Source organism: Trematomus bernacchii, unplaced genomic scaffold (assembly GCF_902827165.1).
Source record: "Trematomus bernacchii unplaced genomic scaffold, fTreBer1.1, whole genome shotgun sequence".
Taxonomy (NCBI): domain Eukaryota; kingdom Metazoa; phylum Chordata; class Actinopteri; order Perciformes; family Nototheniidae; genus Trematomus; species Trematomus bernacchii.
The window spans coordinates 959,157-980,277 of record NW_022987521.1 but is presented as its reverse complement, the minus strand read 5'-3'; the positions used below and the strand labels follow the sequence as shown (position 1 = coordinate 980,277).

Here is a 21,121-nt window from a genome sequence, read left to right as displayed (position 1 = left end):
CAGCAGCATCATTGAATTAACATTGGCATGTCTTCCCTCAGCTTTGCCTGAAAGGCTGCAACACTCCACTATTAGCACGACTGAACCAGCTGATCTTACGTCACACCCGGTTTAATGACGTGCTTCCGTTTTACAAGAAACAAGTAAACCATCAAACTAAAGTTTTCTAATGTGGCTGACTCCTTTAATATGTTTATGATATGACTAATGCACTGCTATGTTTGAAGCACTAAAACTGCATTTTTCTTCTAGAAGCTGTAACTCATTTTTTCAAACAAAACTGTTGGTATAATATAGTTTGATCTCACACAGACATTTTCTAGAAATTGTTTAAATCAAACCGACTTTTGTAGGTTGTAGCCGATAGCAAAAGAAAAAAAGAAAAATAGAATCCAGATTAGCCATTCCATAGCCTAGCTCTACAGAGGAACCAAAGAGAACTGATGGTTATTATAACAGCCTGTTTTCATTTTATTGTTAAAGGGAGGTATCACAGATCTACCGTATAACATAAGGAGTGGTCATTGTGGGTTAAACATGGGGGGCTATTGACAACATAGACTGTAACTTTGGAAAATACTCAATTGACATGGCTAAATCTTATGAGCGTTGGGTATTTTGATCACAGTGTAGTTGTGATGAGAAGAATCTCTTTGTGGCCAGCTTGCACAGGAGACTCCAGTAACTGTTCTATGCACATATGGGAATGCAAGTACAGTTTCAAGACAAACCTGAAAAAAGTTTGAACTTATCCTTTAAAAACGTTGTGCTGAGACAATGGAGCTTAAATAAACCCTGTAACATCGACTGTAAACGCCAAATTATGAGGAGCGTGAATACCAAAGTTCACTCTCACAAGCCGTTACTCCACAAAACAATGTTATAACACTATATCTGATGAAAAATACTTGAAGTTGAAATGACAGGAAGAGGATACAAGTTACAAACTTCAAAACATTTTTATTTTTTTAAAACAGCTTTATATTCAATTTGGGACATATATTTCATAGAAATAACATTCTTGCACTAAAACACTAACAAACATAAAAATGACAATTATCGATTGTCAACTAATAAGATATTTTCAACTGGGTAATAAAGGTACATTCATTTCTACAGATCTTGGAGGGGCAGTGGCTCTTGAACAAGGAGATTGATGATAGAACAATAAGAGCAAACCCTGGGTTGACCAGACATGGCGCCATGCTTTGACTCCTTTAAAATCAAGTTCCTGTCGCCCATCAGTTCTGTGTTTGGCGCATTTGTGAGGAAGGACCAGGTCCATTGTCTGTGATGACAAAATAATTCTTTCCTTTTAGGGGTATAGCTGAAAGCAGAGGTGTGACTGGGGTGGATGCAATTCCTGTAAAAAAAACAAAATTACCGTAAATTATTTTTGATTGATTTAAGAAAAACACTTTGAATGCACCGACCAAAATATTCATGATAGATAATGTCACAAGAGCATTACAGAGGGGATAATTCAACGTGTGTTTATGTGCCCTCGTGTGGTCATTTATGGAAATTGCAGAATTATGAAACATTCAATAGTTTTTTATTTTAAAATGTTAGTATAATTTCCTTTCTAAAAACATAAATGGCTGTGACAAATACCTGAAGATGCGCAGTTTTTGAGTGACTCCAGGAGGTTTGTGCTGGAAAATTTGACAACACATCTGAAGGGCTCCTCTCGCTCCGTCATGAGTGTGTTGGTGTGGTCTCTGAACTTTGTCTCCAGCTGAGTAAAGATTACAGAGCATAAATTAGATGATCACAGCACCAAGTGATGCTGACTGTGTGCAATTCATGCCTTTTGTTTACTAGACTTTGATACTTAGCTATTAAAGATGAAGCTAAGTATTTTAATACACAAAGCATGCCTCGGGATACCTTGTAAACTGCAGACTGTAGCTGAGGTAACGTCCCACCACCAAAGGCCTCACAGGCCATCTGAAGTCTGTTTGCTGCAGGCTTAGCTTGTTCTCTTTCTACGTGTGGGTCTGTAAACAGAATGAAAGCCAAACATATCCAATCACATTGCAAAAATCAACCAGAAGTACATGTTAATGCCAAATATACATAGCTAAACAAACAATGTTAAAGTATGTGTAACATAATATGAAAAACTGGCTTTTGGTCATGATGATTTGATAAACATACTTGTGACTGTTTGTTTTCTTTCTGTGAGAGGGCTGGGATACTTGGTGGGGAAGACCTTAAAATTAGAACAAAAAACATTTCAATTTTGTTTTTTCCTGTACAGTGGTACTCTTAATTGCATGACAATTCTGACAGTAAAATAAATAGGTTTACAGCAAATCCATAATTCAACTTTATTTTCTAAATCACTGGAAGTATTGTGAACCCTCAAAAAAAGGGGTGCAATGGGTAAACTTGAACGAGAAATTAGCTCAACAACATGATTGACAATTGATGTATACTGTAAAGCCTTTTGATAAAAACTTCCCTTTTTTAATGGCAAATATCTAAATGACATTTAAAATGACATTGTAAGTATTATTTAAGTTCTGTGTTATTAATATTAAAAAAAAAAAACTTCCACTACAAAAATGATACATTGCCATTTCGGAGCAATTTTAGGTGGTCAACAATGTAAATAAGATATTAAAGATGCATTAAAGTCATAAACTATTCATTTTGGAAGTGTTTGTGTCAGGACACTTCTTAACACATGGAAGTAATATTTGGACTGGGCATACAGAGCTTTGTGTGGTGTGTGTGTGTGTAGTTGAAAAACACCTAACCTGTTGATATTTCCTCATCAGCAGGTCCCTAATGGCAGTGAGATTCCGGCCACTGAGGTTGGCATCCTTGAAATATTGATACCTGGTGGACAGAACCATGGCCTGTAAAGAACATACATCTGTTAAACGGGAATGGAAAGACAAAAGAAACAACAACCTGGTAACCAACTATATAAAAGTGAACCCTCACCTGGGATAACATGGGCTTTTGCTTTGAAGTCAGACGGGTCACAAAGACATATGGTGTTTGAAGATAGTGAACAACATATGTTGGTTTGAGATGGTCGGGGTGAGAGGAGGCGTCTCCCCATGCAATCCGAATCCAAACGGCTTCATCTGTGTTTTTTTATTTTGATGGACACCTTGAATGCAATGTTTAAATCATACTTTAAATATAGGATGTTAAACGGTGATATCTTTCAATGTTGAAACGTTATAGTTTATATGATTTTGCCGTGTGAGGAGGAATATTGGACTTACTTCTCTCACAAGTTCTCTTAGGTGAGATTTAAATTGTTCCTTGAACTGCGTCAGATCTACAGATTGAGCATCATCTGTGGAAAAGGGAAATTATTAAATAGACAATACGGGTTTGCAAAGTAAATTAAAATGTATCCCAATAATGTTTTAAATCCCTGGAACAAACAGATAAAGAATACATGTGTGACAAGACCATATCATCAATTAACCCTACACTATAACTAACCAAACTGGCGCCAGCCAGGTACCCAAAAAAAAAAGTCGTATGTTCAATAAAGGTGTATTTTTGCTAAATCTTGAGACATTGCCACTGTATGTACTAGGCAGGGCCGATTTTTGGCATAGGCAGTCGCCTAGGGCGCCAGATCTGGGGGGCGCTGCGCTGGTAGCTCTGGGAGGGGAAAAAACATTTTTGACCGTTGGCGCTCATCCTAATTTTCGGCCTTGATGTAACAACATTCATCATTAAGTAAATGTAACACCCTTTTCACCCCGGTTACACTTTTCATTTTCCCTGTACGATGGGTGCTGTAAGTGATGAAAGTGGGGGATGTTGGCTTATCAGGCGCCCGCAGCTCACAGCCAAAGTGCGAGCATGGGAGCGAGAGAGCGAGCGAGGGAGAGAGAGAGAGAGAGGGCGCACCGGTACCGGCGCTGTTGTTATTCGAATCTGGTGCTAGCTGCGCTAACGGATATAAGAAGAAGATGTTTCTACAACCAGGGTGGAGGAGAGCTCTCCTGTCAGACTGAGAGGCTCAGTGAGGTAAAGGACTCTGAGGGTTTAGATAGTTCACTTTAGTCTAAGTTAACTCAGTGGGTCTCAAACGTTTTGACCACAAATTATGTAAACACATATTTCCAAGGCACTCCTTTATAATTATTAGGATAAATAAAAACAGGTTTGAAATCATTCCAATGTATACTATAGGACAGTAAACCAAAAATATCGTTTAAAGTTGGAGAGATACAAAAATATGCATAAATAAATAAATGTTAACTAGGTAAAATAAGATATGAATGTTGAAAACAACAAAAATAAAATAAGTTACAGGTATTTGTTATTGGCTATGGGTTATTGGTTATGTTAATATACTTATTTGATTATTAAAATGTAAACCGATCTTTTTCATATGGGTGTTTTAGAGTTGTACCCCCTAGATCAGGTCTCTAGTGATTGTGTGCTCAAAGTGCACCAGATTGAAGCATTTTACTTGTTCAAAAAAATCTTCCCGGGGGGGGGGGGGGGGGACACACACCCCCGGACCACCCTAGGGGATGTGACGTCCACCCCCCAATTCAAACATGTTCATACAATACTGAATACATTTGAAGCCATGTTGACGTATATTACCTATGTCAATACGTTTCTGTTTTTGTAGTGTATTTGTCTTTTGTAGAGATCTTTCATTTATTCTTTATATATAAAATCTCGCCTAGGGCGCGAGCTTGGAAATATAATTGGCGGCGATTTCATTTGAACGGGGGGACGGCTCAAAACGAGAAGCATTCGGATCCAAGTAGACGGAAGGAATGAGGTGCGGTCTACAATGACAGAGAAGAGACTGTCAGTGTGGCTGTACTCAGCATTGAATCAAAACGCACTAAAGCTTTGGGTCTTAATCAGTTTGTGAGGCGTTTTGCTGAACAAGATGGTAATCGCCGCATTCAGCTGTAATAGGCAACTTGATGCTCTGCTCACGGATGACTCGATGAGCATAACAAACTGTTAAGATGCTGACCTTGTATGTGTGTATCTTTTTCTTTTTCTTTGTGGGGGTCTGCCCCCACAACTGTTTTAAGTCCTGAGAAAGTCAAATAAGACGGTGTGTCACAGCTACACTGCCCAGCCAAACAAAAGTAACCACTTTGATTTAACTTGATTGTTATTGAGTTAAAATATAAATATTGTGGCTTTCCAAGTTAACATTGATTGATATGACTGCGATTAAATCAGCATACTTCTGCCAGGGGATGCCACCCCTCAAAATCTCCTGCCACCCTCTTGCCACCCCATGAATATTTGTCTAGATCCGCCCCTGTGCTGGGCCCACGTCATGGATGTATAATAAGAACTGGATACAGCGTGGGAGGCGGGGCCTCATTCATTCCTATGAGAGTTGCTCATTCGCGCATGATGATAAAATGGCCCAACTTTTGAGAGAGCGAAACGTCACAGATTACCCAGCATGCCTGAGAAGTACCCGTATGTGCGCTCATAGCGCAACTTTAACCATGCCCCCCAAAATGCTCGTTCACATCAAGCACGTCAATTTGCGTACACGTAACAGCACCGCACGTTCATGACAGCATGGTAATGGTTTGTTATTATGATAGATTTGATATTAACGAGGCGGCAGTTAGCAGCTAGCGGTTAGCTAGTAATTATGCTAATTTACACATCAATCGTTATGTACTTTTATATTACGCTGTAACAGGATCTAGTGATATCCAAGCAACAGAGCTTCATTTAGCATGAAAGAATTATTGCACTGTATGTATATATATATATATATATATATATATATATATATATATATATATATATATATATATATATATATATATATATATATATATATATGCATATGTATGTATATATACAGTGCAATAAGCTTCTTAGTGCAATAAGAAGCTACAGGGACGTTAATCTACGTCGGTAATATTAACTTTATTTAATACAACATTTACGGTACAAGATTTAATCATACAGCCCATGTAGTATAATATTTTACAAATGATAAATTACAGCAAACATGTGCAATATATCCATTATTACAGCTCCGTGGGCTGGCAGTAAGGCGATATGGGTCCGTTCTTATTGTGCATCCATGGGTAAAGATAAACGCATGTAGTGCTGAACACGTAACATGAACGTGCCGGGCGGCGCGGTCCCGTGGGTTAGATGCGCGTTCATAATGCAGAGGGAAATAACTCACAGAATAACGTTATTAGCACATTTTTACAACTTGAGGAACGAATGTTTTTAATAAGGGCTATACAAGTGTTCATACTGGGTAGTTTATTTAGTTTAAAAAAAATTATCCAACGATTTACAGACCACTCTTTTCCCATGTAAGTCAATGGGAAAAAGTGTTTCCGGGCCTGGCAACCAAAAGGAAGTGTAGTATCGCCGTTTGGCCAGCACGAATATTTTCATCTGAGTCCGGCGCACTTCCTGGGGGCTTGGCCCACGTGCCTTAGCACCGCTGCTATGACTCCATCCTAGGGGAAACACTGTAAGCTGACTGGTTGAAGTAACCAACATTTCACTCGTAAACCCACCAGTAGCTGTAGTGTTTGGTTAGAATATAGCTGTAAACTTCCAGCCATCCATAGTACTAATAAGTATTTTAAATTACCTTCAGGGTCAGTAAGCTGGAAGGCATACCACATCCCGTGGTCTGGATTGTCTATCATATCTAGAGACAATGACAAAAGGGGACACAAGAAGGGTTATTGGATTGGACTTGGCATTACCTTTACCCAAATGAGATAAATAGTTTCACTTTACTTACAAATCATCTCGAGTTCTGTGAGGTGTTTAACTGCCAACTCGTTTTCCTAGGTACAGAAAAAAGCGAAATCACTACTACTTCAGCTTGCATTTTCATAGAATATGTACTGTTTTACACTGTTTATCAAACAGAAGAACCTATAATATCAGAGAAGTGTCTGCTTACCTCGCAAATAGCGAGTAGGTTTTCCGTTAACGCCCATTTTGACTGAATGATATCCATGGCCCGCTGCTGTTCCCCGGTCAAACGGCCCCACTTCTCCAGCGTTGTTTTCAGCATTTTAGTCGGTATCTTTCTCATGAGTCGTTGCACTAGGCGTTTCTTAGATTCATCCATCCTTCCTCAGATAATAATGCTATAATATTAGCAGTTTTATTGGATCGTTTTTTGAGTTAATTAAACTGTTGAATCCTTACAGCTTGCAGTGTGACAGGAGAACAAATCCAAACAAACCGCCTACCAAAGAGAACACGAATGGACCAATCAGATATGTCGAGAACAGTGCACGTGACCCCTTTAGCGCCCTCTGTTGTTTCGGAGTGGTATTGCTCCTATCACTGTAATTATTTAATTATATGACTCACATTCTATGCTCACATTAGGAACATCTACACAACGGTGGAAGACATATTTAGACCCTTTACTTAACAAGCATCACTACAATATTCTAAAAATTAGTGATTACTAGTTAAATACTTATTTCACCTATCATTCTGCCGTAAAATAGCAAAAGTGTATTAAGTAGGCTACATGTTTTACAGCAACTGGCTCTGCACGTTTCCCCAGCCATGACATAACAATGCTAATACTGACCAATGTTTACATATTGATTTCATATTTTACACTTACACGTACCTGGTCTTGGTGGGGTTAGAAAACGAGTTTATTCTGATTTTAAAAAGCAGTTCCTAAACTTGTAGTCAGGTTGCTTTAAAATGGTAATAATAAGCCGTAGGGATTGAGAGATCATTTATAGCAGGGGGAAGAAGAAAGTAGAAAGTTGTGATACACAAATCTATTTTAATTTTGTTTTACTTTCTGAAATGTTTGATTGTCTTGTAAATATTTGGTAATTTAAAAAATTTCAGTTTAAGAAGTTTAGATGGAAATAAAGGATTCTTTAGCAATCTGAATAGAAATTAACAAGTAAATATAAATTCCAAAAATGTAGTCAATTGCTATATTTCAAACACAAATAGAAAATAATTTTATTTGATAATTGCAGGGGTACACTAACAATATTGTCAATAATACATATCAATAATAAATCTCTCTTAACATATTTTTTATTAAACTTACAACAATATTGTTAGTTGGAAACATGCAAATAAAGCATACATTTTTGTCATTACATAAACCATTACATGGCCTTTAAATACAAATAAAATAAGACAGGAAACACTGTATTTAGTTTTTACAACAGCACTATTAGCAAAAATGTAATCACAGAGAGAGTTTTTTGGTATACAGTCTATGAGTTGAATCCATAAGTAAAAGCGGAAGTAGGGATATATCTTGGGATATATCTTGTTTCTTCTCTGAACTTCCGTCAGCAGATGTCCCGCCTTTTATGAGAAGAACGCATGCCATTGGTGCGTTGAGAAAAAAGACTGACGCTGATTCGCTGTATAGCATTGTCAATTTACTATCGCCAAACAGTTACGAAAACCAAAAGTGTTGTTGCAGACAGACGTCCTTCAAGTTCTTGCTGTTTTTGTAGGTGAAATCCATGTTAGACAGTTTCAAGACTAGTATAGTTATCTTATATTGTAGTAATCTGCGTTTCTATTCTACGGAAGACCAAAGCCATACGTATATCTTCAGTGGTTGATTGGGTTGATGCTGTGTTACATACGGTTAACGTTAGCAGAGGCCTAGCACTGAGCTAACGTGATAATTCACCAGCGTTTTCTGGGACTTCTCAGATGATACACTCTCCCCACTGGTAAGTGTATCACCTTTACATGCAGCCGGCAGTGCGCTGTGTTATCAAATAGCTTAAAAATAAACCAGTAGACATGATGTAGCATAATGTGTGAGAGAAACTAAAAACACCTAGTGTATCTCTAGTGAAGGCTGAATTGTTATCATGATTCAATAGGTTCAGGGTGAATGCAGGTAGTTGCATTGTTTTATATTCTCCTTCTCTCTGTATGTGTCTGCAGCTAAGTGTCCACTGGAAAAAACAGCATCACAATGACAGCTCAGGAAGGAGAGGGATGGGGAGGCATTAGTATCCTTTAGAAAAAACATGTCCTTTACCTGAGTATAACAATGCTGAGATGACATGGTGGAAAGTGGCACAGAAACAATAAGTCCTTGTTAAAATCGATTCATTGTTTGATTCAATTTTTAAATCAAAAGTTCCAGATGCTTTTATATCATTGTGTATTTGAAATTGACTATGTTTGGCTTTTGGTTTGTTCGCCAGGCAAATCAGACAATTTGGAGATTTCCTTCTGATTTCACAAATGTTATACAGTAGTCACAATCAATACAATTCAATACCAGATATAAAGTTATTAATGAAAATAACCATTGGTTCAAACCTGAGAATGTTAAGCATATTCCTATTCTATGAGAGTACAGCATAAAGTGTGTTTAATGGTAAACGTGCCTCCACCAAATTACGTGTATGACAGTGATTTCAGTAAAATCCCACCGTAATTGTCAACTCAGTGCTCCTCAATCAGTGCTCCTCTTGTTTTGTGGATTTCAGTATTGCCGCAGTGACACAGTAAGACCTTAACTCAGCATGCACCCTGACCTTTCATCTCACCTGCACAATGAAGAGTGTAACCAACTCATCACTCTTCTGAGGCAGTGCCACACAGAGGTATGTCATGCTCCTAAACAATGTTTTTGCTTCATTTACACAGAAAACATAACAATATAAATCTTGTTTTTTTTCTACCCTCAAGCACAATGTCGCAAAGTTCTTTGGCACGTGTAACGATGTGGACCGTGCCATGCGTCAGTGCCTGAAAAAAGAGGTCTGTCAGTTATTTTTAAGCACCTTGTGAATGACCGACATCAAGAAATCTGATTATTGAGCTTTGTTCATTCATTGTTTTCTTTGTTTGTTTACCATTCAACAGAGACTGGATAAGCGGGAACTCAGCAAGCAGCATGCCAAAGACATGAAAAAGAGGCTGAAAGCAGGGATAATAGAGGATCTCTGAAGGACATTTCAATGCAACTTCAACACTGCCACTACCAGTTTGAAGGAGTGAGATAATGAGACACTGAATTAAGCATGACACTGTGTAACAGGCCTTCCCTATGGTCTCATGTCAAGACAGAGGAAAGGTGACAACTTCTGTCTCTTTGAAAATTCAAAGAAGTGTGGATTATATAAGTAACTAGAAAATGCATTTCCTGCAGAAAATGCGTGCGAATGCTGTAAACTGTGAACATTTGTGGCTGAATTTAGCTGAAAAAGCTGAATATGTTATTAGCTGAATGGTAGCTGCTTTTAGCTACAAAAATGCAGAAAAAGCTTAATATTTAAAAGAAAAGGTTTAAAAAAACATGTATAGCCTTGATGTAATGAAATAGCTGAATAATGTAATAGTTGAATGGTTTCTGCAGCTGAAAATAGGCTGAAGGAGTTAAATATCAGATGTAAGTAGTAGTGAATGAATTTGTATTAAGATGAGAAAAGAAAGTAAAAAGGCTTGGGAAAGCAGCAGAATATTTGAACTGCAAACTTTTGAACTAACTTTGGTGAATTATCTGTCGCCATAGTAACGGCATTTGATGACACCCCATAATACGCTTAGATGTGTTTGAGCACTTTTTGAACATTTTCATAGGAGTAATACATTACATTAGGAGGTTACATTACTCTCTCTTCTCTTGATCACCCTCTCAATCTTCTATCGCCCTCTCTCTCTTCTCTTGATCGCCCTCTCTCTCTCTTCTCTTGCTCGCCCTCTCTCTCTTCTCTTGATCGCCCTCTCTCTTCTCTTGATCGCCCTCTCTCTCTCCTCTTGATCGCCCTCTCTCTCTCCTCTTGATCGCCCTCTCTCTCTTCTCTTGATCGCAATCTCTCTCTTCTCTTGATCGCCCTCTCTCTTCTCTCTCTCTTCTCTTGCTCGCCCTCTCTCTCTCCTCTTGATCGCCCTCTCTCTCTCTTCTCTTGATCGCCCTCTCTCTCTCCTCTTGATCGCCCTCTCTCTCTCTCTTCTCTTGATCGCCCTCTCTCTCCTCTTGATCGCCCTCTCTCTCTCCTCTTGATCGCCCTCTCTCTCTCCTCTTGATCGCCCTCTCCTCTTGATCGCCCTCTCTCTCTCCTCTTGATCGCCCTCTCTCTCTCCTCTTGATCGCCCTCTCCTCTTGATCGCCCTCTCTCTCTCTTCTCTTGATCGCCCTCTCTCTCTCCTCTTGATCGCCCTCTCTCTCTCTCTTCTCTTGATCGCCCTCTCTCTCCTCTTGATCGCCCTCTCTCTCTCCTCTTGATCACCCTCTCCTCTTGATCGCCCACTCTCTCTCCTCTTGATCGCCCTCTCTCTCTCCTCTTGATCGCCCTCTCTCTCTCTTCTCTTGATCGCCCTCTCTCTTCTCTTGATCGCCCTCTCTCTCTCTTCTCTTGATCGCCCTCTCTCTCTCCTCTTGATCGCCCTCTCTCTTCTCTTGATCACCCTATCACTCTTCTATCACCCTCTCTCACTTCTCTTGATCGCCCTATCTCTTCTCTTGATGTGTCTGTGAGAGAGAGGGAGAGTGTGTTTGTGTGTGTGTGAGAGAGAGAGACGGGGTGTTTCTCAATCGCTTGCGATTGTTTCTCAATCAGAGTACGCTTGCTTGGTAGCACATGTCTGCCGAGCATCTTGCTTCAGAAGCGAGTCAAGAATACTTCCTGCCATTCGGAAAACAAAGAGTGGAACAGGCTAGCAAGTGTGCAGGTGTGCGTCATATGAGAGGCCCCGCCTCTTACATCTTCCGCCACAGATTTGGGGAAATTGGTCCGTGCACAAAGCATTGTGGGGATTTTAAGACCGCAAAGTCTACTCATGTGCACACTCGATATTTCTCCAAACGGAGTACGCCGGGCTCGGTAGATTTCCAAGTATGCTGGAGATTGGAACAGTACTTCGGCGGCACTCGATGACGTAGTATGCTTGAAATAGTGGCTCTGAAGCAGCTTTACTCGCGATTGAGAAACACCCAGAGTGTGTCTGTCTGTCTGTGAGAGTGTGAGTGTGAGTGTGAGTGTGAGTGTGAGTGTGAGTGTGAGTGTGAGTGTGAGTGAGAGAGAGAGAGAGAGAGAGAGATTTGATTTTTAAAAAACACTTTTATTTAGATTTTCACCAAACAATTAAAACTATTTTCTTATATACATTGAGAGAAGAATTCCCCTTTTTCCTCACGCAAAAACAGAGTTAAAAGCAAGCTCCTCCCCCACCACCGAGCACACAGCTGTAGTGAAACACCACCGGTTTAAAAACTCTTCCATACTTCTCATCAGACAGTGAAATCTAAAATCTCCGACCGTTCCTCACACACTCACTCAGAGAGAGAGAGAGAGAGAGAGAGAGAGAGAGAGAGAGAGAGAGAGAGAGAGAGAGAGAGAGAGAGAGAGAGAGAGAGAGAGAGAGAGAGAGAGAGAGAGAGAGAGAGAGAGAGAGAGAGAGAGAGAGAGAGAGAGAGAAGAGAAGAGGAGAGAGAGAGACTCTGTGTGTAAACAGCATTCGCTAATGAACAGTTACGGAACGTCTACACAGCAGCGTTAAAAAAATCTTGAAACGCTTCTGCCCATAGAGTGGCGAAGTCCCTCCCACTTACTTCCGGGATATGGGACCTTATTTCGGAAAAATTATGCATTGAAGTCAATGGGGAGAGAAAACTTATCTTTCGATCCCGTTTGAATTGTGCCATGAATTACACATATGATGTTTGTCAATCTTAAAAAATCATTTCCATGTCAAAAAAGTCACAGTTTGTCGTAAAACTGTTGAAATATAAGACTATGAAAAATACGTAACTAGAAAGACTACAAATCCCAGAGTCGCGTAAGTGATGTCACAATTGTTTACCTCCACCATTCAGATACCTAAGATCAGCGCAATATAGATATAATCTATCTATATGGCGCTGGCTAAGATAAGATAACTTTAACAAGATGCCTGTGTGCTTAGTACCAGGTTGTTATTATACCAGCAATGGGTCTTGCTCGTTCTTTCGCTTCCCGTCTGATGAAAGGACCAGGAGTGGCTTGATCAAGTTAGCTACCTAGCTAGTAGCTAGCACGTTAGTTAGCATTACAGCCTTGTCATTTTTATTAGCCTTAACATGAAGTAACATTAAGTAACCCAAAATGTTAAACAGTAAGAGTAGTAGTCATATTTCGTGAACCCTTTGAATAGTACTGTCACCGGTGTGATCATTCTATAATACACCATTTAATTCCGGGGGAGAAATGCTAACGCTAACGTTAGCATCGGCGATCTTTTCTACTTCATGCTATCTGCACAAATGGTTGACATTAAACATTAAAACGACCAGGCAGTTCAGAGAGAATCAAAGGAAGGCAGGCAGGCAGCTTTGCATGACATTCTTCTGGACGTGTTTCATTGTGGTGATAGTGAGGGTAGTCAATCGTTTGTTGACAAGACAGTAGTGACGGCCATCTTGGCGACGTGTGTGGTTGACCAGAGATGTAGTTCATTTAGCGTTTCACACAAACAAATGTGTTACTTCACAGTTTTACGACACATTTCTTTTTTTTTGACTTGCAAAATTATCTTTTAAATTGACAAACATCATATGTGTAATTCGTGGCACAATTCAAACGGGATCGAAAGATAATCTTTCTCTCTCCATTGACTTCAATGCATAACTTTTCCGAAATAAGGTCCCATGGAGGTCCACCGGAAGGGGAGGGACTTCGCCACTCTATTCACTTTGAATGGGGTGACGTCACTTTCCCTCACTTTTCGCCGAAATGGATTGTGGGCAGGCGAGCGGAGATTTTCAGGATTTTGAGGATTCACGGACCGTCTCCACAGCAGCGTTAAAAAAATCTTGGAGGTGGGCGTATCTGAGGCTTGGGGATTTTTTTGCGATCAACCAATCACATGAATCTCCCGCCCGCGACATACGAAGCCAAAAAGCCCGAAGTAAACTGGATATAAACTCCCCAAAACAGGCGAAAACATACCACTGTCTCTGCCACCTCCCTCCATGCCTGGCTCCTCCGGTTTATATCCCGGTAGGTCTGGTCATAAAGCACCGGGTGATTGATTCGCTACCGCTAATTTCTCCTCCATTTTTTGGAATATGAGGAAATGACCTGCGGTATGTCTCTCCCAGCATACACGCCGTTTGATTGGCTAGAGCTTGAACTGCCAGATTTGCGTACACGGGATTTGATTGGCTGCCGCTTCCACCTCAGCTTCAAAAGTTGAACATTGTTCAACTTTGAATCTTGAAAATCCTGAGAATCTCCGCTCGCCTGCCCACAATGCATTTCGGCGAAAAGTGAGGGAAAGTGACGTCACCCCATTCAAAGTGAATGGGCAGAAGCGTTTCAAGATTTTTTAACGCTGCTGTGGAGACGGCCCGTCAAAGTTGAACAATGTTCAACTTTTGAGGCTGAGGTGGAAGCGTCAGCCAATCAAATCCCGTGTACGCAAATCTGACAGTTCAAGCTCTAGCCAATCAAACGGCGTGTATGCTGGGAGAGACACCGCAGGTCATTTCCTCTTATTCCAAAAAATGGAGGAGAAATTAGCGGTAGCGAATCAATCACCCGGTGCTTTATGACCAGACCTACCGGGATATAAACCGGAGGAGCCAGGCATGGAGGGAGGTGGCAGAGACAGTGGTATGTTTTCGCCTGTTTTGGGGAGTTTATATCCAGTTTACTTCGGGCTTTTTTGCTTCGTATGTCGCGGGCGGGAGATTCATGTGATTGGTTGCTCGCAAAAACTCCTCAAGCTTCAGATACGCCCACCTCCAAGATTTTTTTAACGCTGCTGTGTAGACGTACCGTTAGAACTGACTGAGCATGTCAGTTGGAGTGATGACATCATCGTGTTTATAGTTGAGCTAACGAGCTGCCTAGCGATCAAAGGTTTCATTGTTCTGAATGAGAGATAAACCTCTTACTTGTGAACGTTTTGTCGAAGAACCGTAACAGATATCTGTGAAATTTCAAAACGTGAAGCATGTCAAGGATGTTGAGTATCTGAAGTGTAATTTTTGTGTACTTTCGGGTTAATAATGTGGCCTTTTTGGCAGTTTAAGAAAGGTGTGCGGCTGCTGCTGTGAGGAAATATCTGCCTGAAATTACAATGGGCTTTAATGGAGACATGTTGAACGTTTTTGTCTCTTCATGCCCTCAAGAGGCATTTTGATTAATATTTCTTCTTAATTGTTTTTAATTTTCCAACCTAGGAGAGGTTTTCCTACGTTTTTCATGAAAAAATATGTCTGAGGAGTGTAGGGTTTGGGAAATATGGCAAGTTTAAAACGTTTTTTGGGGAGCACTGCTGCACTCTGTTTTGAGATCAAAGCACTCTAGACTTAACGAGCTGCTCCATCCACACTAATGTTAAAATCTGAAGAAAGCCTCTTTACCAAGCTCCAAACAAAGTTAATTATCTCAAGAAGTGTAAAAGATATGAAGAATCTGAATAACAAGTTTTATCGCTGAAGGTGTTGCGATCATTTGAAAGTTGGAATGAAGTGTCTAGCTGAAATTATGTGGAAGGAGAAGCATTTGGCGCAAAGTGTAGGAAAAGAGGATTTGAAGGCATCTCCCATTGACTTCAATGTTAAAAAAAAGAGTTTAAAAAGCTGAATATTTCAAAAAGTATAAAATATTTTTAAAAAGTTGAAGGTTTCCCATCGATTCCTGCACAGGCTGAATAGTTTGATATTTGAATGGTTTCTGTAGCTGAAAGTAAGCTGCAGTTATGGAGAGCCAAAGTATTGGTGAAATAAGGGGAAGAATAAAGAATTGAAGTACTATAGTGGAATGCTGTAAACAGCATTCGCACTAATAACAGATCCTTTTACAGAGTGTGGAATAAATTAAAAAAGGTCCCCAGGCTTCCTGAAATGTCCTGTTTGAGTATAGAAATGAATATCTGATATTTTCCAGTGTCATGCAGGACATTACATCCGTCAACCAGCTAGCAGGAGAGCAAAGGACAGAGATGGACGTTCTGCAGTTAAATGCATCTCCTTTCCTCTGACCCCAAATAGAGCGGTGCAGTGATGACGTATTTTTGTAGTTCGACCCGGAAGTAAGCTGCTGGTTCCCTCGACAAAAAGCAATGGGATTTCTCCATAGGATTTTGGAATATTGTAAAAAATAAGGTCTGTGGAAAATGAACCTGTTTGATAAATGCACGCTTTGTTCAGCCGGATAATCTCCACATGTCTACCCTACTTTTATAATTTTCTAATCATAAATCTAATGGCCAGAAGCAAAATGCTAACGTTATGCTATAAAGGAACTACAGCCGAGTACAGCAGCACGACTTCAACGTCACGCCAACTTCAGATCCATACTCAAACATACAGATTCTAAATGGTACGAGTTGAAGCGTTTGTTTGAACAGTCTGCAGGAGGCAGGTACTTGCTTTCAAGCAGAACAGGGCAAACTAACTTAGAGGAGTGTTTACGTGTTCGGCGTAATGACGTACAACGTCCTCGACAACTTCTGTAGTCCTATTCAGCCACTTGGTAACAACCATCGTTTTTCAGACACGTCAACTCTTCAGAAATCACCAGTGGGGTCACTGCTGATGGATTTAATGTCCTAGAACAAAACGTGATCCGTCTCTTCAATGTGTCTCAACCACAGACCTTATTTACAGCTATTTTCCAATATCCTATGGAGAGATCCCATTGGCTCTGAGACCAGGGAACAGGAAGTGGTGAAATGCTGACTCACTTCCTGGTTTTAGGACTCATTCCTGCACCACTCTATAGGGCAGCCAGATGATTTGGATCCAGTTCAGTGCTGAACACCTGGGATAAAGTTTGAAAGATCTCCGTCCAGTACATATGAATGAGAGAGGCTTTAGCATTTTATTTAAATAAAGAAGATTCATTGTGTTAATTGTTCAAAGGAGACAGGCTGCATGTTTGCTAATCTAATAGATCCAAGCTAAAGACATTAAAGTCTCATTTTATCCTCGGAAAGTTCACAAAAAAAGCTTCCTAAACTTTTATTCTGACAATCACAAATGTGGAGAATCTCCTGACTGGTTTCACATCCACAGTTTGAACCAAAGTCTACAGATATCTCAGCGTTCATGTAGCCGAGAACACTTTTTCTTTTATAAAGGTTTGTTGGTTTTGACACGTGAAAAAGTAGAGTATTGCTCCATATGTTGTCTCCAGTACTGAGCAAGACCACTCTCTATTCCAGTAAGTCTTCACAGGCTCTGCAGCATTTAGAAGTGACGCTGCACAGATCAGTGCTGCAGAGTTACAGCGACGAAGAGGAGGAGGAAGAGGAGGAGGAAGAGGGGAGATTAGAATAAGAGAGGCAGGGAGAGGACGGATGAGATGAAGGTAGGCGATGAAAAATATGAGGAGAAATGAAGTAGAAATGGAAAGTCTGGGTCTGACCTTGCTTCAGTCTATGTTCAACTTTTGAGGCTGAGGTGGAAGCGTCAGCCAATCAAATCCCGTGTACGCAAATCTGACAGTTCAAGCTCTAGCCAATCAAACGGCGTGTATGCTGGGAGAGACATACCGCAGGTCATTTCCTCATATTCCAAAAAATGGAGGAGAAATTAGCGGTAGCGAATCAATCACCCGGTGCTTTATGACCAGACCTACCGGGATATAAACCGGAGGAGCCAGGCATGGAGGGAGGTGGCAGAGACAGTGGTATGTTTTCGCCTGTTTTGGGGAGTTTATATCCAGTTTACTTCGGGCTTTTTTGCTTCGTATGTCGCGGGCGGGAGATTCATGTGATTGGTTGCTCGCAAAAAATCCTCAAGCTTCAGATACGCCCACCTCCAAGATTTTTTTAACGCTGCTGTGTAGACGTACCGTTAGAACTGACTGAGCATGTCAGTTGGAGTGATGACATCATCGTGTTTATAGTTGAGCTAACGAGCTGCCTAGCGATCAAAGGTTTCATTGTTCTGAATGAGAGATAAACCTCTTACTTGTGAACGTTTTGTCAAAGAACCGTAACAGATATCTGTGAAATTTCAAAACGTGAAGCATGTCAAGGATGTTGAGTATCTGAAGTGTAATTTTTGTGTACTTTCGGGTTAATAATGTGGCCTTTTTGGCAGTTTAAGAAAGGTGTGCGGCTGATGCTGTGAGGAAATATCTGCCTGAAATTACAATGGGCTTTAATGGAGACATGTTGAACGTTTTTGTCTCTTCATGCCCTCAAGAGGCATTTTGATTAATATTTCTTCTTAATTGTTTTTAATTTTCCAACCTAGGAGAGGTTTTCCTACGTTTTTCATGAAAAAATATGTCTGAGGAGTGTAGGGTTTGGGAAATATGGCAAGTTTAAAACATTTTTTGGGGAGCACTGCTGCACTCTGTTTTGAGATCAAAGCACTCTAGACTTAACGAGCTGCTCCATCCACACTAATGTTAAAATCTGAAGAAAGCCTCTTTACCAAGCTCCAAACAAAGTTAATTATCTCAAGAAGTGTAAAAGATATGAAGAATCTGAATAACAATTTTTTCCGCTGAAGGTGTTGTGATCATTTGAAAGTTGGAATGAAGTGTCTAGCTGAAATTATGTGGAAGGGGAAGCATTTGGCGCAAAGTGTAGGAAAAGAGGATTTGAAGGCATCTCCCATTGACTTCAATGTTAAAAAAAAGAGTTTAAAAAGCTGAATATTTCAAAAAGTATAAAATATTTTTAAAAAGTTGAAGGTTTCCCATCGATTCCTGCACAGGCTGAATAGTTTGATATTTGAATGGTTTCTGTAGCTGAAAGTAAGCTGCAGTTATGGAGAGCCAAAGTATTGGTGAAATAAGGGGAAGAATAAAGAATTGAAGTACTATAGTGGAATGCTGTAAACAGCATTCGCACTAATAACAGATCCTTTTACAGAGTGTGGAATAAATTAAAAAAGGTCCCCAGGCTTCCTGAAATGTCCTGTTTGAGTATAGAAATGAATATCTGATCTTTTCCAGTGTCATGCAGGACATTACATCCGTCAACCAGCTAGCAGGAGAGCAAAGGACAGAGATGGACGTTCTGCAGTTAAATGCATCTCCTTTCCTCTGACCCCAAATAGAGCGGTGCAGTGATGACGTATTTTTGTAGTTCGACCCGGAAGTAAGCTGCTGGTTCCCTCGACAAAAAGCAACAGGATTTCTCCATAGGATTTTGGAATATTGTAAAAAATAAGGTCTGTGGAAAACGAACCTGTTTGATAAATGCACGCTTTGTTCAGCCGGATAATCTCCACACGTCTACCCTACTTTTATAATTTTCTAATCATAAATCTAATGGCCAGAAGCAAAATGCTAACGTTATGCTATAAAGGAACTACAGCCGAGTCCAGCAGCACGACTTCAACGTCACGCCAACTTAAGATCCATACTCAAACATACAGATTCTAAATGGTACGAGTTGAAGCGTTTGTTTGAACAGTCTGCAGGAGGCAGGTACTTGCTTTCAAGCAGAACAGGGCAAACTAACTTAGAGGAGTGTTTACGTGTTCGGCGTAATGACGTACAACGGCCTCGACAACTTCTGTAGTCCTATTCAGCCACTTGGTAACAACCATCGTTTTTCAGACACGTCAACTCTTCAGAAATCACCAGTGGGGTCACTGCTGATGGATTTAATGTCCTAGAACAAAACGTGATCCGTCTCTTCAATGTGTCTCAACCACAGACCTTATTTACAGCTATTTTCCAATATCCTATGGAGAGATCCCATTGGCTCTGAGACCAGGGAACAGGAAGTGGTGAAATGCTGACTCACTTCCTGGTTTTAGGACTCATTCCTGCACCACTCTATAGGGCAGCCAGATGATTTGGATCCAGTTCAGTGCTGAACACCTGGGATAAAGTTTGAAAGATCTCCGTCCAGTACATATGAATGAGAGAGGCTTTAGCATTTTATTTAAATAAAGAAGATTCATTGTGTTAATTGTTCAAAGGAGACAGGCTGCATGTTTGCTAATCTAATAGATCCAAGCTAAAGACATTAAAGTCTCATTTTATCCTCGGAAAGTTCACAAAAAAAGCTTCCTAAACTTTTATTCTGACAATCACAAATGTGGAGAATCTCCTGACTGGTTTCACATCCACAGTTTGAACCAAAGTCTACAGATATCTCAGCGTTCATGTAGCCGAGAACACTTTTTCTTTTATAAAGGTTTGTTGGTTTTGACACGTGAAAAAGTAGAGTATTGCTCCATATGTTGTCTCCAGTACTGAGCAAGACCACTCTCTATTCCAGTAAGTCTTCACAGGCTCTGCAGCATTTAGAAGTGACGCTGCACAGATCAGTGCTGCAGAGTTACAGCGAGGAAGAGGAGGAGGAAGAGGGGGAGGAAGAGGGGAGATTAGAATAAGAGAGGCAGGGAGAGGACGGATGAGATGAAGGTAGGCGATGAAAAATATGAGGAGAAATGAAGTAGAAATGGAAAGTCTGGGTCTGACCTTGCTTCAGTCTCTGAGGAAAAATACAAATGTTTGGTTGAACTGTCCCTTTAAAGACATCATCATCAGCTGGTCCCCCTTGAGGTGTCAGTTGGAAATTATTCCTCAAAATCATGACTTTTTAAGAATAAAACTGAAATTGATTTTTATTTCTCAACATTTTGACTTTTTCAGTAAAATCCTCAAAATTCCAACTTTTTCAGATAAATTCAGAAATATCTATTTTTGTCAAAATATTGACTTTTTCTGAAAAATTCAGAAAAATTGAGACTTTTTCCAAAAAAAATCGGACTTTTTCAAAAAAAAATCGGACTTTTTTCTCCTATCCACTATTCCTTAACCCTGTGACGTTTCACACAGAGGTCAAGGAATATACGATAGGAGCTGATTTTTGGACTATTCGACTGCAGCCACGCTGTTTACAAACAGTTCCTTCCTGCAAACATCCACTGATAAAATGCCATGTTAACAACCTCATGGTAACCTCATATTTTGTTTTAACTTAGGATCATCATCGTACCTGTATTTACTCTAGAAAAAGGTAAATGTGTGCATTTTATTAAAAAGTTGTGTATATTTACAGACTGTTGCAAAAACTAAGGAGCTTATAAACATCAGGTTTAAAACTAAAAGGGAATTGGGCCATACTTCCACAAGTGGTGATAGGATGACATGGTGATACACACTTTAATACAGTAGGTGGCGGTATGCGCCTTAAAGTTGTTTTGCAATCTACCCATTAC

At 40.1% G+C, this 21,121-nt stretch overlaps 2 protein-coding genes across 4 annotated transcripts; one reads left to right on the top strand and one right to left on the bottom strand.

The window, feature by feature from the left end:
- Positions 1–940: 940 nt before the first annotated feature.
- LOC117472656 (centromere protein N-like) lies at positions 941–7,225 on the bottom strand. Its single transcript, XM_034117968.1, is given in 11 exon segments — positions 941–1,363; positions 1,615–1,738; positions 1,891–2,000; positions 2,161–2,215; positions 2,766–2,867; positions 2,956–3,103; positions 3,105–3,127; positions 3,246–3,319; positions 6,605–6,664; positions 6,761–6,806; positions 6,926–7,225. Coding segments are annotated over 11 exon segments (1,035 nt in total). The 5' UTR covers positions 7,097–7,225; the 3' UTR covers positions 941–1,241.
- Positions 7,226–8,415: 1,190 nt separating this feature from the next.
- On the top strand, positions 8,416–10,189 carry LOC117472761 (COX assembly mitochondrial protein 2 homolog). Of its 3 annotated transcripts, XM_034118153.1 has the most exons (5): positions 8,416–8,705; positions 8,926–8,993; positions 9,526–9,596; positions 9,682–9,753; positions 9,859–10,189. In XM_034118153.1, the coding sequence occupies exons 2-5, from the start codon at positions 8,957–8,959 to the stop codon at positions 9,940–9,942; spliced, it is 264 nt and encodes an 87-aa protein (XP_033974044.1). In that variant the 5' UTR covers positions 8,416–8,705; positions 8,926–8,956; the 3' UTR covers positions 9,943–10,189. The 3 variants fall into 3 exon arrangements, with proteins under 3 accessions (XP_033974044.1, XP_033974053.1, XP_033974061.1); XM_034118162.1 differs by lacking the exon at positions 8,926–8,993 and having other exon boundaries at positions 9,480–9,596; XM_034118170.1 differs by lacking the exon at positions 8,926–8,993 and having other exon boundaries at positions 8,423–8,476; positions 9,480–9,596.
- The last annotated feature ends 10,932 nt before the right edge of the window (positions 10,190–21,121 follow it).

What these genes read in the sequence shown, in the direction of transcription:
- LOC117472761 (XM_034118153.1), top strand. Translation starts at nt 8,957, where the DNA reads ATGACAGCTCAGGAAGGAGAGGGATGGGGAGGCATTA. An exon ending in AGAGGGATGGGGAGGCATTA is followed by an intron (nt 8,994 to 9,525) that starts GTATCCTTTAGA and finishes GCATGCACCCTG; the next exon opens with ACCTTTCATCTCACCTGCAC. An exon ending in TGAGGCAGTGCCACACAGAG is followed by an intron (nt 9,597 to 9,681) that starts GTATGTCATGCT and finishes TCTACCCTCAAG; the next exon opens with CACAATGTCGCAAAGTTCTT.